General features: G+C 42.8%; 1 protein-coding gene across 1 annotated transcript in view; it reads left to right on the forward strand.

Annotated features, from left to right (window-relative positions):
* The first annotated feature begins 4,563 nt into the window (after positions 1–4,563).
* LOC143294750 (zinc-regulated GTPase metalloprotein activator 1-like) overlaps positions 4,564–16,248 on the forward strand; it is a 44,260-nt gene continuing 32,575 nt past the window's right edge. Inside the window, exons 1-5 of the mRNA XM_076606213.1 lie at positions 4,564–4,710; positions 5,068–5,159; positions 5,731–5,790; positions 6,742–6,779; positions 14,846–14,892. Coding sequence (XP_076462328.1) covers positions 4,607–4,710; positions 5,068–5,159; positions 5,731–5,790; positions 6,742–6,779; positions 14,846–14,892 — 341 coding nt within the window. The 5' untranslated portion in view covers positions 4,564–4,606. The remainder of the gene's footprint in view (positions 4,711–5,067; positions 5,160–5,730; positions 5,791–6,741; positions 6,780–14,845; positions 14,893–16,248) is intronic.

Consider the following 16,248-nt stretch of genomic DNA (forward strand, 5'->3'; position numbering starts at 1 on the left):
ACTCTGACAATCCCATAAAACGTGTTGGTTTTGTCTTGTGGATTCTGTGAAAAGTGAGGTAACATCCACAGTTTCTGTACATTTCACAATTATATATTAATCACAGGAGTTGATAGCAAGCAAGATCATTTCATCCTCTCTCTCCACCGGAAAAAATGTCTGGCAAACAAGTACACACACTCATGCATTCTCAACACATAAACACGCAAGCACACAAACACACACACACACAGAGTGACACACATACACACACACACACACTCACGTCACTCTGCTTTGATATAAAAAGAAAAATTGTAGTATATACGTTTGTGAGCACATATGTACACAGACCGATTCATGTTAACCTTTTATTCAGGAAACGTATCATTACAGAACCATGAGTGACGACTCGGACAGTGAGGTTCCAGACCTGGTGCCTGCTATTTTCCAAAAAAGTTCCCCAAATTAAAAAAACAAATCCTTTTTCTTGGTGGGTCAAATAAATTTTCAGGGAATAATTATTTTATATTTTTAAATAAATATTATAAAATTATATATTGTGTGTTTTGGGGGGTTTTTGTGTGTGGGGTTGTGTGTGTGGGAATTCATCTTTTTTAAAGTCGTTTCCATTTTTAAATTTAGGGAAACTCAGGGGTGAGACCCATTTTTGGGAATAGGGAAACCCCAGAATGGTCCCTTCCCTTTTTAAAAGCACATAAATATGTTTGAAGGATTTAAAACGCAGTTTTTACCAAGGGGTTAAAACCTTTTAATACTTTAGTACCGTGATCTTAGTTTTTTGGGGACCCCGGGCCCTTTTTTTAATATGCCAGCCTTGTTTTAGAAGATTAAGAGGTGACTAAATTAAATTATATAAACAGGAAAAAAATTTTTAATCCTTGCCCCAAACTCTTCATTTTTTTATAGGCAACTTGATAAAATTTCTTTGGGCACAATTTAAAAATAAACAAAACAAATTTCGAAACAAACCACCCTTGCAATTTCCCTTTTATTTCTAAATCATAAATGGGGGGAAAACCCTTTTTCCTAGGACACCTCAATGCACCATCGGTAAACCCTTCAAAAACCCCACATTGACAAAAATTTAAGAACCAGTTTTTTCCACAAGTTAAATCTTTACTTGACTGTAAAAAAATTTTAAGTATACCAGGCCAATTTAAACAAGGGTTTTTTTCACAACAAGGGGATCCAAAAGCACATAAAGGGCACGGGGTTTTTCAAGGGAAAAGGCTTTTATTTTTAAAAAAACCAAAAACTTTTCGGGTTTTTCCCTGGTTCAAGTTCCCTTGCAGAAAGAAATGTGCCACCAAATTTAAATTTTTTTTTTTATGTGCGCTTTCAAAATTTTTAAATGTATTTAAATATTTTTTTATTTGTTTTTCCCTTTTTATCTCATGATTTTTTCCGGGTGAAATTCGGCTCCCTCTCCCCAGGGGGGTGAATCCTACACAAAAGCGCCCCCCTTTTGGGGGTTTTTTTTTCTTTCTGCGGGGAGTTTATTTGTTTTTCCTATCAAAGGGGATTTTTCCACCAAGAATTTTGCCGGGAACAACCCTTTTTTTGCCGGGGGTTCTATTACATCACTAAGGGGCATGCGCACAGGGGTTTTGGGTAATCATCTCATCCGAATGACTAGAAACCCCCAAAAACCACCACTAAAGGGCCCTATGGGGGGGGAAAATTTATGGCGACTACCATTTTCCCAAACCAGAAACGCTCAGATTCTCGCTTTTCCCAAAAACAAGAAATTTCCTCTGGGCCACACTTCCACCAATTTTTATCACGTTATAAGTTTTTTTTCGATCATAACAGATTTCTTATCCTTTGTATAAAAAGGGGAAAAAAAAGAAAAGAAAAAAAAATTCAAGACTACATTTAAACCACTCAGCAACTAAATTTTGCTAAAGTAAAAATGAAAAAAAAAAAAACTACACCCTTTTACCATATACTACCTAAAGTTTGATGAGGGGGAAAAAGGAAATTTTGCTTCTTTTTGAATCTAAATATCTTGCTTTGTAATTGACACCACCCAAATTAACTATCCTTGGCGGGTTTAAAGTGAGATATCTTCCCTTTTGAAATTTTCACCATCCTTGAACTACCCTTTGGTTGGTTGGGGGTAGTTTTTCTTGCTTTGAAAATGAAAACCACCATTGAACCCTTCTGTTTGGGGGGTAGTTTATTTGTTTTGGAAATTTGACCCCATCTATTAATTACCCCTTTGGGTTTGGGTTTTGGGGTACGGGTGTATTTTTGTGATGATTAATGGGTTACAAAAAAAAATGGTTTAAAAAATTATCCATACAAAGAATAAAAGATCCAAATGGAAAAAAAAATTTTTTCATATATTTCACCCAATCCAAAATTTAATGCTATTTTTTTTTCCCCAATGTCTATTTTGATATATATATTATAGAAATGTAATCTCATCTGCACTTTAACATGGTCTGATTTCAGTGACACAACAAAAGAAGATCAGAGACTTATACCTTTTCTGTGAGGACTATAAGTGTGTATTTGCATGTGTAACTCGCTGTTTTTTATTGAATTATTACCATTCACTGAATTTCTTGTCTTTTTTTTTGTGGGTCCGGGAAAAAACCACTCCCCCTGTTTAAACGCCCTTTACAGAGCCGGGGAAAAATTGCATCTTCTGAAGGGTTTGGGGAGAATTAAAAACTGGCCTCCAAAATTGATTTTAAAGAGAAGGTAACATTTGGCCTCTCAAAAATATTTTAAGAAGGTAACCGGGCCATCTCAGAAAGTGATTTGGAAAAGGGTAACACGGGCCGTCTCAAAATGTTTTAAAAAGGGAAACACCCCCCCTCAAAATGATTTAGGAAGGAACACGGGCCCCTCTAAAAATTTGATTTGGAAAAGGGTAACCTGGCCGTCCAAAAAATGTTTTTGGGGAAGGGAAAAACACCGGGGCCTTCAGAAAGTTTTTTTGGGGGAAGGGAAACACTGCCTCTCAAAAGTGATTTTGGAAAAGGGGAAAACACGGGCCGTCTCAAAAGTGAATTGGAAAAGGGGAAAACGGGCCGCCCAGAAAGTGATTTTGGGGGAAGGAAAACGGGGGCCGCTTTAAAAGTTTTTGGAGAAGGGGAAAACGGCCCTCAGAAATGATTTTTGGGGAAGTACACTGGCCTTTTCCCGAAAATGATTTTTGGGGAAAAGGGAACACTGGGCCGGGTCAGAAAGTGCTTTTCTTTTTTAAAAAATTTAATTTATTTTGTTACTCACAATTTTGGTTCCTTTCAAAAAGTATAATTTTTCCCCCGGGCCCCAGGGAAAACATGACCTTTTTAACGTTACACGAATGACTCTGGGAAGGGAAAATCTGGGTTTTTAGAGTCATAAAACCCCACGGGGTGGGGTCTGCTTTTGTTTCATGGGAATCTTTTTCGGAGGGAGGTTCCGGGTGCCTAAGGCCCTTTCCCGCAACGCTCCTCTTAAATTCTTTTACGCTTTTTTGTAACAAACCTCATTCTCTGTCCCCTCCTGCGCTTTTACAAGTTCATTAAAGGGGAAAATTGGGAAACCCCTGTAAACTGCCATTCCCCGCTGTCCCTTTTTATCGTTTTTATGGGATCATTAAGGGGGATATTAACCACTGTATCTGCCCTTTTACACGGGGCTTTGATCGGTTTTATGGCGATCAGTAAAGGGGGAAAAATTTAAACCCCGTAACGCCATTCACACTGTCCCTTTTTATCGTTTTATGCGATCATAAAAAGGGGGAAAAATGGGGAACCCCCTGTAACCCGCCACACACGTCTTTTTTACGTTTATGTGACCAGTAAAGGGGGAAATTTAACCACTGTAAACTGCCTTTTACCTGTCTTTTTAAACTTTGATGGGGATCATAAGGGAATTTTTAAAAAAATGAAATGGGCCCTTTTACACTGCTTTTTTTTCGTTTTTATGGTGACCAATAAGGAAAAGAACCACCCGTAGACTGCCATTCCCCTGTCCCTTTTTATCGTTTGAAAGGCGATCAGAAGGGGGAAAATTGGGAACCCCTGGGGAGACTGCCTTTACACGGGCTATGTATCGTTTGATGGGGATCATAAGGAGATAATTTAACCACTGAAAAATCCCTTTTACACATCTATTATTGATGGGCACCTTTTTTTTTCTATGTCCCCGTCTAAATTTTGCTACTAACTAGCAAATATAATTTCCCCCCAAAATAATACAAAACATTTGGGGTAACAAAAAATATACAAAACAGTTGATAACAAAAAAATTATGAAATTAAACAATTTATTTTCATCAAAAAGGGAAAAAATAAAAAAAAAATTTTTAAAAAAACATTGGGGACGTAAAAAAAAAAAAATTTAAACCCTCAGAATTTAAGAATGGGGGAAAAATTTCAAGCTCATTGTTGGGTTTTTTTTTAAATTTTCCTTTGTCATCCTTCATCTTACCAGAAAGTGAGATTTGAATTGTTTTCAAAATTATAATGTGTGTATGTGTGTGCTTTAAAATTAAGTTTATGTTTGTGTGTGTGTGTGTGTGTGTGTGTGTGTGTGTGTGTGATGTTTTATTGTCTGTCAAATGTTTACTGCAGCTGTTTTGCAGGATAACCTACTGACATGTGATGACAGGAGACTCTGTGGAAAAGTCCATGTCAGTTGGCCAGCAGGGCGAACTGTATGAAGAGTGGCTGGAACTTCGCAATGGCTGTCTCTGCTGCTCTGTCAAGTGAGTGTGCTTGTTCACCTTGATGTAAAGTCTCTTCACAAAATGTGAGATAATACTAAAAACAAACAACAATAAAACAAACAAACAAAAAATACCAACCTATCTTTCACAACTGCAATACAAACAGGTTGGGTTGGAAATGAAATGGTTGATGAAGTGCCTTTGAGAACATGGTGAGAATGGGACTTGATGGTTTTAGAGAGAAGTTTTTGTCTTTCCTTGTGTCAGAGTTATGCATGCGTGTGAAAGTTCTGTGTGTAGGCACTTTGATTTGTTTCTGCACAAGATTTACTGCTGTATATAAATACAAGTAGGAGTAGTAGTATCTTTAAAATGAATATAATGTTTTTGTTTCAGAGACAATGGAGTGAAAGCAATAGAGAACTTGATGAGCAAAAGAGGAAAGTTTGACTACATTTTACTGGAGACAACTGGCCTTGCTGATCCTGGTAAACCTTTTAGTTTTCAGTGTTTGTATAATCAGTGTGTGTGTGTGTGTTTGTGTACGTGCATGTGTGTGTGTGTGATTGTGTGTGCTATGATAGGCAGCCATACTCCTTTTTTTTTTCAGGGGTTTGCATCCTGGGTATGTTGACGCTTCCAGAAGCTGCCAAACACTGACATGGATAATGGGACCATTAACACGCTTCTTTGATCCTCAGCATGTTTAAACACATTAAAAGAGTGAAGGAGACCAGAAAACTCTCCACCATTGACCCACTAGGTGCCAACACAAGGCCTGAACTCACTAGTCCAACACTCTAACTTCACAGCTGTTGTACCCTTCATTTTATTTGTGTATATTTTTCCTCAGCGATCACTGTTACTGTCAGCAATCTCACTGTGAATAATTATGTGTGTGTGAGAGAGAGATAAAGAAAGAGAGAGAAAGAGACAGATGCTGTCACACACTGTTATCTCCTGTATTCTGTCAATCATTGAATTTTTCAAAGAATTATCTTGTCTTGATATAACTGAAACTTCCTCAATGCTGAAACAAGAAAGTGAATTTTCCTGCAGGTCCTATTGCTTCCATATTCTGGCTGGATGAAGAACTTTGCAGTGACATCTATCTTGATGGTAAGTCATTTGCTAAACATTCATAGCTCATGGGTATTGGCAAATAAGATAGACATAATGTTATAATATACTAATTGATAATAAATAAATTAATAAAACTAATAATGATAACTTAATTTCAATGTAAGCCGTAGTGGATTTCTTATATTTTCTTGCAGTAAATTAGTATTTATTTGTTTGCTGTCTTTTTCTTCTTCGTTATTTTGTGCGTGCGTGTGTGTGTGTGTGTGTGTGTGTGTGTGCGTGCGTGCGTGTGTGTGTGTGTGTGTGTTTTTTGTTGTTGTTGTTTTTGCAGTTGGCATTTTATGGGTGGGAGGTCTTGTGTCCTGTAGCACATAACTATTCCTGCCCCTTGTGGCCTGTAGCACATAATTATTCATCCCCCTTGTGGCCTGTAGCACATAATTATTCATCCCCCTTGTGGCCTGTAGCACATAACTATTCCTCCCCCTTGTGCCCTGTAGCACATAATTATTCCTCACACTGTAGCACATAATTATTCCTCACACTGTAGCACATAATTATTCATGCCCCTTGTGCCCTGTAGCACACCAGGCCACCTCCTTAGACCTCACCTGCAGCCTGTCTTGTGCTCATCTCATACATTTACCTGTCTGAAGTTATGGTTTTTATGAAATAAAGTGATGACAAAATTGGCGGAATGGTCAGCGTCAGAGGCATGTCCAAGGTTTATGTGCATGAATGTGACTGTACTTGTGCCTTCTTTTCTTTTCTTTTTTCCCCCAGGGTTTTCTGATTACAAGCCAGTGTTGACTCGCTTGCTTTAGGGTGTAGTGTGTTTTTGGGGGTTTGTGTTTTTTGTTGTTCATTTTCAGGTTCGAAACATAAATTGTTTTTCTCTTATTATCACACTCAGAGCTAAAGTAACAGTTGTGGGTTTGTGTCTCATACCAGATTACACCAGAAATGATTTCTTCTATCCTTTTGCAGGCATCATTGTAATGGTGGATGCAAAATACTGTGGAAAGGTATGTTCCTTGCTTTTTTTCTGTGGCTTTAGCATGTCGTTTTGTTTTGTTTTGTTCTTCATTTTCCCTTCACACGGCTCTTCGCTCACTTCTTCCTGCCAGCTTTTGAGTTGAGTGGTGCCAGTGGCTTGACTTTTTGACCCAATTCCAGACACCTTTTGAGTTGAGCGGTGCCAGTGGCTTGACTTTTTGACCCAATTCCAGACACCTTTTGACTTGAGCGGTGCCAGTGGCTTGACTTTTTGACCGAATTCCAGACACCTTGCGAGCGGGATGCTTGCGCGGTATCTAGGCCTTCTTTGTTTCTGCTAAGTGCTGCCAGTGGGATGCCGATTTTATTGCCATTTCAATTCAACGTTGTTCTCTATTCATATTTTTCATAGAGTTTTTGTTATGTGATTCATGAAGGTGTACATGTGCTCTGTGAGTGAGAAGTGTTTGTTTTGGTAAAAGGCTCTGTTGTTTATGTGTACAGCATGTTCTTTGTGATATGTGTGAGACGATAGATAACACGATGGAACCATCACTTGAACACACATTCACACTGCACTGTGAGAGATTGGACTCTTTGTGTCGGATATGTGGGGAACATGTGAAAAGACAGCCTAAAGATAAAAAATTTAACATAAGAATGTGTGAGAAATATGCTTTGGAACTGTCTGTGCATCACGGCATTGACATTAACGCAGACATCAAAGGACAACACCCGGTTCCTTTCTGTGCATCACAGCATTGACATTAACGCAGACATCAAAGGACAACACCCAGTTCCTTTCTGTGCATCACGGCATTGACATTAACGCAGACATCAAAGGACAACACCCGGTTCCTTTCTGTGCATCACGGCATTGACATTAACGCAGACATCAAAGGACAACACCCGGTTCCTTTCTGTGCATCACGGCATTGACATTAACGCAGACATCAAAGGACAACACCCGGTTCCTTTCTGTGCATCACGGCATTGACATTAACGCAGACATCAAAGGACAACACCCGGTTCCTTTCTGTGCATCACGGCATTGACATTAACGCAGACATCAAAGGACAACACCCGGTTCCTTTCTGTGCATCACGGCATTGACATTGGTGGTGTGTCCATCGAGATCGATGATGACCATCGTTGTCATCCAGATGGGGGATGGGGGATGGGGGGAGGGTGGTGGTGGGGTGGGGGGAAGGATGCTCATGAATCTATCTGTGAGTGCGCAGATGGCTGAATAGTCCAATCTGCGCACGAAATGTTCGCTGACAGTTGGGGCAGACAAAGACAGGCATATCATTGTCAGGGAGCTTGTTTGCCCGTGACTTTCTGGCCTGCCTCTTCTGAACAGCTGCAGCAGTCCTGTTGGCCTCGCACAACCTGGCGCCTTTGTGCACAGCAGCGTGCCATTTGTCACGGTCCACTGCAGATTCCTCCCAGGTGTCAGGGTTGATATCAAACGCTTTCAGAGAGACTTTCAGAGTATCTCTGAAGCACTTCTTCTGACCTCCGTGTGATCTCTTCCCTTGTTGCAGCTCGCCATAGAAGAGCCTTTTGGGCAGCCGATGGTCTGGCATACGCGCCACGTGTCCAGCCCAACGAAGCTGGGACTGCATCAGGATGGTGAAGATGCTGGGAAGGGTGGCTTTTGCGAGCACCTCTGTGTCTGGGGTCTTGTCTTGCCACTTGATGTTCAGTAGCTTCCTGAGGCATGTTGTGTGGAAGTGGTTCAGCTTCTTGGCATGTCGTTGGTACACTGTCCAAGTTTCGCAGGCGTACAGTAGTGTGGGGAGAACTACTGCTCTGTAGACCTTTAGCTTGGTCTCAAGACTAATGCCTCTTCTGTTCCAGACATTTGCATTGAGTCTACCAAAAGTTGCGCTTGCTCTTGCAATCCTGACGTTCACTTCATCGTCGATGGTCGCATTTCGTGACAGTGTGCTGCCAAGGTATGTGAACCGCTCCACCGCACTGAGTCTCTGACCGTTGACTGTGATGTTGGGCTCAACGTAGGGTTTCCCTGGGGCTGGCTGATGGAGAACTTCAGTTTTCCTCGTGCTGATGGTAAGGCCGAAGTTCCTGCTGGCAGTGGCAAACTTGTCGACGCTGAGTTGCATGTCAACTTCAGATCCAGCGTTGAGGGCACAATCATCAGCAAACAAAAAGTCTCTGATGATGTCTGTCATGACCTTCGTTTTTGCTTGAAGCCTTCTGAGGTTAAACAGCTTGCCATCTGTTCGGTACTTTAGGCCGATTCCAACATCGCCATCTCTGAAGGCATCAGTAAGCATTGCAGAGAACATGAGGCTGAACAGCGTTGGAGCCAGGACGCAGCCTTGCTTGACACCATTTGTGACAGCAAAAGGAGCAGATGTTTCACCATTGTCCTGGACTCGAGCCTGCATGCCTTCATGGAATTGGCTGACCAAGGAAATAAATTTCCGAGGGCATCCGTACTTGGCCATGATCTTCCACAGTCCCTCTCTACTCACGGTGTCGAAGGCCTTAGTGAGGTCGACATAGGTGGAGAACAGATCAGCATTTTGCTCCTGACATTTCTCTTGCAGCTGCCTTGCAGCAAACACCATGTCAGTGGTTCCGCGCTCTTTCCGGAATCCACATTGGCTCTCAGGCAAATGACCTTGGTCAAGGTGTGCTGTGAGGCGGTTAAGTAGGATCCTGGCAAGTATCTTGCCTGCGATGGAGAGCAAGGAAATGCCCCGATGGTTATCACAGGCTTGCCGGTTCCCCTTTCGCTTGTACAAGTGAATGATACATGCATCTTTGAAATCCTGGGGGATCGTCTCTTCTTTCCACATGAGTGAGTACAGCTGATGAAGCTTCTCAGTCAACACAGTGCCTCCATCCTTGTAGACCTCTGCTGGTATGGAGTCTGAGCCAGGTGCTTTGCCACTGGATAGCAGACGGATTGCTTTCTGGGTCTCAAGAAGTGTTGGCGGATCGTCCAGTGCTTCGTTGATGGGGACTTGTGGGAGACGGTCTATGGCTTCATCATTTATGGAGGAAGGGCGATTTAAGACACTGTTGAAGTGCTCAGCCCATCGTTCGAGAATGTTCTCCTTCTCGGTGATCAAGGTATTCCCATCTGCACTGAGGAGGGGGGATGATCCTGAGGATGTGGGGCCGTAGACTTCTTTTAAGGCATCATAGAACCTCTTCATATCGTGCCTGTCAGCATATCCCTGGATCTCATCAGCTTTGTCACTCAGCCACTTATCCTGCATCTGGCGTAACTTTTGCTGAACAGTCCTGCGGATGGCATCATACGCATCCTTTTTTAATGTGGACTTTGGGTTGCTCAGGTGGGCTTGATGCAGACGGCGTTTCTCATCCAGAAGCTGCTTGATTTCATCACAGTTTTCATCAAACCAGTCTTTGTGCTTTCTGGTCATGGGTCCCAGGGTCTCTGAAGCTGTACTATAGATCAGCTCACGCAGGGTCCTCCAGTCAGACTCCACATTCTGGTTGTCCAGAGAGGCGGATTCCAGACGATCTTCCAGCAGCTCCACAAAGGACTGTTTGATGGTGATGCTTTTCAGCTTAGCGATGTTGAGCCGTTTTGGAGCCTTCTGGCCTTGGGGGCGTCTCTTGGGTTGGATTCGAATATTCAACTTCGAGACTACAAGGCGATGGTCTGTCCAACACTCGGCGCCGCACATGGTCTTTGTTACACGTACATCTTGCCTATCCCTTTTCCTGACGATGACATAATCGATGAGATGCCAATGCTTTGAGCGAGGGTGCATCCATGACGTCCTGTTACGGGTGGGGAGGCAGAAAACTGTGTTGGTTATCAGCAGTTCGTGCTCTGCACAGGTCTGAAGCAAAAGCAATCCATTTGGGTTGCAGTGGCCCACACCGTGCTTTCCAATCACTCCATCCCAGGAGATGTAGTCAGAGCCAACTCTAGCATTGAAGTCCCCAAGAATGATGAGCTTGTCTGCTTTAGGGATGGCAGCAATGACAGAGTGAAGGTCCTCGTAGAACTTCGCCTTCACTTCATCCGGGTTGGTCATGGTTGGGGCGTAGGCACTGACAATGGTGAGATGCTTCTGGCCAGATGCCAGTGGGAGTTTCATGGTCATAAGCCTATCGTTGACTCCCTTTGGGATTCCAGCTAGCTTGCTGACAAGTGCTGTTTTTACTGCAAAACCAACGCCAGCCTCACGTCGCTCTTCGCTTCCTCGTCCACTCCAGAAGAAGGTGTAACCAGATCCCCGTTCACAGAGCTCGCCTTCGCCTGCAAGCCGAGTCTCACTCAAGGCTGCGATGTCGATGTTGTATCTGGCGAGTTCGGATGCAACTAGTGCTGTTCTCCTTTGGGGTCTGTCCGCATTATCTCTGTCCAGGAGAGTCCTTATGTTCCAAGCACCAATGGTGAGAGGAACGATCCTTGTTTTTTTCTTTTCTTTCTCTTTGTTTCGACCGCTGATGTAGGGTCCCCGCCAGCCGCGGTATGCTGGCCAGGGTGATATGGAGCAGGCAATTTTTAGGGCACCTTTTCTAGCCCCTTCCTCATGCCAGGGAGGTGAGCAGTGCATTCCTAAAGAGGGCTGCTCAGACGCTCAGACGGCTGCCGAGCTCCATCGCTGCTCCTGTCGACGAAGAACGACCCTATGGCCTGAGCCGCCTGCGTGCAGGTCTGCGGCTGCGACTGCCAGTGTACCCACACCTGTCGTTTCGTCGCTCGCCTGTCGCCACAGGACTTGGGGGTGATGAAATGAAGGATGAAAGGTCATTTTGGATGACTGATGACTTGCGCGATGAGTTTGTTTAAAGTGAAGAGGAGTTGCGCAACGTCAACCTCACTCTCTCGTCCGGGTCCACCAATTTCCAGTGGCAAGACTAAGTCGAGATGACTGGAGGATGAGCACGGATGCAGTGGATGACCAAGATATCCTTTCGGTGTCTCATCTTGCTCTCTGCACTCCACAGTGCGTTGCTGTAATCGCCTTCCTCTCCGTTGAACCGATAGGTTTCTTCCGCAGATTCTGCCGGATCCAGACTTCGCATACATGGGTAGACACACCCCGGAGGCCAACTGCGTGTGGCATGCACACAGCACAGTGGAGCTAGATGGCCGTCGGTGGCTCTCCCGAGCCAACGCCCTTTTATGGATCTCCATAAGGGTGTCTAGCCACCCGCCTCACCAGTCCCAGAAGGGAGCGGTGGAAGTGCCGGTTTAGTCGTCGGCAACCCGACCCTGAACAGGTTGTACTGGATTACAGGTTACCAGTAGCAGATCTAATGACCTGACCTGACATATAACCCTAGGCATTGACATTAACGCAGACATCAAAGGACAACACCCGGTTCCTTTCTGTATCAAATGTTATGTGAGACTGACGACACTAAAACGAGCCATGAATGTTGTTTCTGATTCTACAACAACAAACACTTGTGCACAGACAATATACATACAACACAGATATTGTGGTCTGATTTAGATGGCACTCTCACATTTGATCAGTGTCCAGTGTGCCATTATATCGACAAAAAGAGCCATGGCCATCTCAAAAAACCAGATTTTCGCCCCCTCAAACGGAAAAGGACAATGACAAAGACCTGGCCACAACAGACTGTGACAGGGACTTTGACAGCAGTGTGACAGAACCTTTAACTTCAACATCCATCAAATCCAAAACCATCGATACAAAAAGACAATGCCTTTGACAGCAGTGTGACAGAACCTTTAACTTCAACATCCATCAAATCCAAAACCATCGATACACAGACATCTCCACAAAAAGACAATGACTTTGACAGCAGTATGACAGGATCATCGACTGCAACACCTGTCAAGAAGTTCAAGTTCAAATCCATGGACACACAGACATGTCCACAAACAAACAAAACGCCGCCACAAACAAACAAAACGTCGCCACAAAGAATCAGAACACCAGTCGGAACTGTCAGATATGTTCCAGAATTTGTTCAAAAACTTCTAGACCAGTATGAAAAAGAAGGGAAGTTAACTTGGTGTGACTCTACAATTCCGTCTGATGAAGTTTGGGTGAAAATAGGTGGGGATCATGGGGGTGGCTCATTTAACCCCTTTGCTGCCATGAAAATAAGATTTAAGTGAAATCTATTTGCCAGGGTTTTTTTCCACAAAAACGGGTATAAATTTTCAAAAAATTCTGTGCTCTTTGTTAATGGAGTATATATTTTCTGAAAGGTAAATGAATAAAGAATACAAAGCACATGATGTTTTCCAATTTTATATATTTCCAGTGACATACTATTGTTTTGAAATGAGTGTTTTCTTTTTTGTCACATTTTCAACCTGTTCATTACAAACATCAGTCAGGTAATTTGCACTAAAATATCATATTTTCTGGACAAATGGATATCTGCACAGACAAAATCATACTAGAACAACCACAATAAAAACATTTTTAAAAAGAGACCGATACACAATGCATTGTGACTTCTCTAAGTGATAATATGGATGTGAGGCCACACCCCCTTGGTCTCCAGCCCCCTCCTCTTCACCCCTCTCACACAATCATTTCATCAGACTGCATTGGCTGAGTGCCAAGAAAATCACTCACACTGTGTCCTGCTAATAATTCAGTCACTTTCTATCACCTGCTACAGCTGTACAGCTGGCATCACTTAATGATAGTCGTATCTTGGCCACTTTCTTGATTGCTCCCTTTATTTTCTATCAGATTGCCCAAAAATGTTCATCACTGTCTTCTCCTTCTAACTTTGGCTTCAATTCTTTCTGAACATCAGCTAAAGAAAGCGATCTTGGTTGATTTAGTTCGCCACGATCACATGTCTTGAGGATGGCGTCAGTCCAACATTTTGTTGAGCAAGCAAGGAGAGGAGTCCGGCAAACACTGACAATGAAAGTGAGATATCTCTTGATTGTTGCTTTTTTCCCACAAAAATAGCATCTTTACAGGTCTTGTGAAGTTTGAAAGGATGGATTGGAGGTTGGGGTGCATGCATCTGTATCATCTATGACATGGATTGATAGAGTGGCCTTCATTTTGCTTTGTTTTTTGTTTTAAAATCAGATAATGGTGAACAGTTATCTGGTTTTAGGTTCAGTTTTTGTGGTAATATGTCTTGAAAAATTCCATCTGAAACTGTCATTAGAAATGATTTTTTTTCCTGCAAATTCCATTTGAAACAGTCATTTGGAATGATTTGTTTTCAGCAAATTCCATCTGAAACTGTCATTAGGAATGGGGGGTTTTCTGCAAATTCCATTTGAAACAGTCATTAGAAATGATTTTTTTCCAGCAAATTCCATGTGAAACAGTCATTAGGAATGTTTTTTCCAGCAAATTCCATGTGAAACAGTCATTAGGAATGTTTTTTTCCAGCAAATTCCATGTGAAACAGTCATTAGGAATGTTTTTTTCCAGCAAATTTCATGTGAAACAGTCATTAGGAATGGGTTTTTTTCCAGCAAATTTCATGTGAAACAATCATTAGGAATGTTTCTTTTCCAACAAATTCCATGTGAAACAGTCATTAGGAATGTTTTTTCCAGCAAATTCCATGTGAAACAGTCATTAGGAATGATTTTTTTCCTGCAAATTCCATTTGAAACAGTCAATAGGAATTATTTTTTCCAGCAAATTCCATGTGAAACAGTCATTAGGAAAGTTTTTTCCAACAAATTCCATGTGAAAAAGTCATTAGGAATGGGTTTTTTCCCAGCAAATTCCATTTGAAACAGTCATTAAGAATGATTTGTTTCCAGCAAATTCCATTTGAAACAGTCATTAGGAATGATTTGTTTCCAGCAAATTCCATGTGAAACAGTCATTAGAAATTTTTTTCCAGCAAATTCCATGTGAAACAATCATAAGGAATGTTTTTTTTCCGGCAAATTCCATGTGAAAAAGTCATCAGGAATGATTTGTTTCCACCAAATTCCATGTGAAACATTCATTAGAAATGTTTTTTTCCAGCAAATCCCATGTGAAGCAATCATTAGGAATGTTTTTTTTCCAGCAAATTCCATGTGAAACATTCATTAGAAATGTTTTTTTCCAGCAAATCCCATGTGAAGCAATCATTAGGAATGTTTTTTTTCCAGCAAATTCATGAAAGGAAAGAAGATGGGTCAATCAACGAGTCACAGAGGTAAGACAGTACTGGCTGCAAATAAGCTAATGCATATGCATATGCGAAAATGCATACATATATACATAAAGAAGTGTTCCTGTTATAGGGATGTTGAATTCATTGTTATAATTCATGTAATAACTCACTGTTAGTCAGTGCAGTCCTCTGTCACCCTTCCTTTCCCACTACTCTGTTCCTTCATTTCCCACTACTCTGTTCCTTCAGTCATCCCACCACCTCTTCCTTTCCCACTACTCTGTTCCTTCAGTCATCCCACCACCCCTTCCTTTCCCACTACTCTGTTCCTTCCTTTCCCACTACTCTGTTCCTTCAGTCATCCCACCACCCCTTCCTTTCCCACTACTCTGTTCCTTCCTTTCCCACTACTCTGTTCCTTCAGTCGTCCCACCTTTCCCACTACTCTGTTCCTTCAGTCGTCCCACCACCCCTTCCTTTCCCACTACTCTGTTCCTTCAGTCGTCCCACCACCCCTTCCTTTCCCACTACTCTGTTCCTTCAGTCGTCCCACCACCTCTTCCTTTCCCACTACTCTGTTCCTTCAGTCATCCCACCACCTCTTCCTTTCCCACTACTCTGTTCCTTCAGTCGTCCCACCTTTCCCACTACTCTGTTCCTTCAGTCGTCCCACCTTTCCCACTACTCTGTTCCTTCAGTTCCCACTACTCTGTTCCTTCAGTCATCCCACCTTTCCCACTACTCTGTTCCTTCAGTTCCCACTACTCTGTTCCTTCAGTCATCCCACCACCCCTTCCTTTCCCACTACTCTGTTCTTCCAGTCGTCCCACCACCTCTTCCTTTCCCACTACTCTGTTCCTTCAGTCGTCCCACCACCCCTTCCTTTCCCACTACTCTGTTCCTTCAGTCGTCCCACCACCTCTTCCTTTCCCACTACTCTGTTCCTTCAGTTGTCCCACCACCTCTTCCTTTCCCACTACTCTGTTCCTCCAGTCATCCCACCACCTCTTCCTTTCCCACTACTCTGTTCCTTCAGTCGTCCCACCACCTCTTCCTTTCCCACTACTCTGTTCTTCCAGTCGTCCCACCACCCCTTCCTTTCCCACTACTCTGTTCTTCCAGTCGTCCCACCACCTCTTCCTTTCCCACTACTCTGTTCCTTCAGTCATCCCACCACCCCTTCCTTTCCCACTACTCTGTTCCTTCAGTCGTCCCACCACCTCTTCCTTTCCCACTACTCTGTTCCTTCAGTTCCCACTACTCTGTTCCTTCAGTCGTCCCACCACCCTTTCCTTTCCCACTACTCTGTTCCTTCAGTCGTCCCACCACCCCTTCCTTTCCCACTACTCTGTTCCTTCAGTCGTCCCACCACCTCTTCCTTTCCCACTACTCTGTTCC

Source organism: Babylonia areolata, chromosome 20 (genome assembly GCF_041734735.1).
Source record: "Babylonia areolata isolate BAREFJ2019XMU chromosome 20, ASM4173473v1, whole genome shotgun sequence".
NCBI classification, from domain to species: Eukaryota; Metazoa; Mollusca; class Gastropoda; order Neogastropoda; family Buccinidae; genus Babylonia; species Babylonia areolata.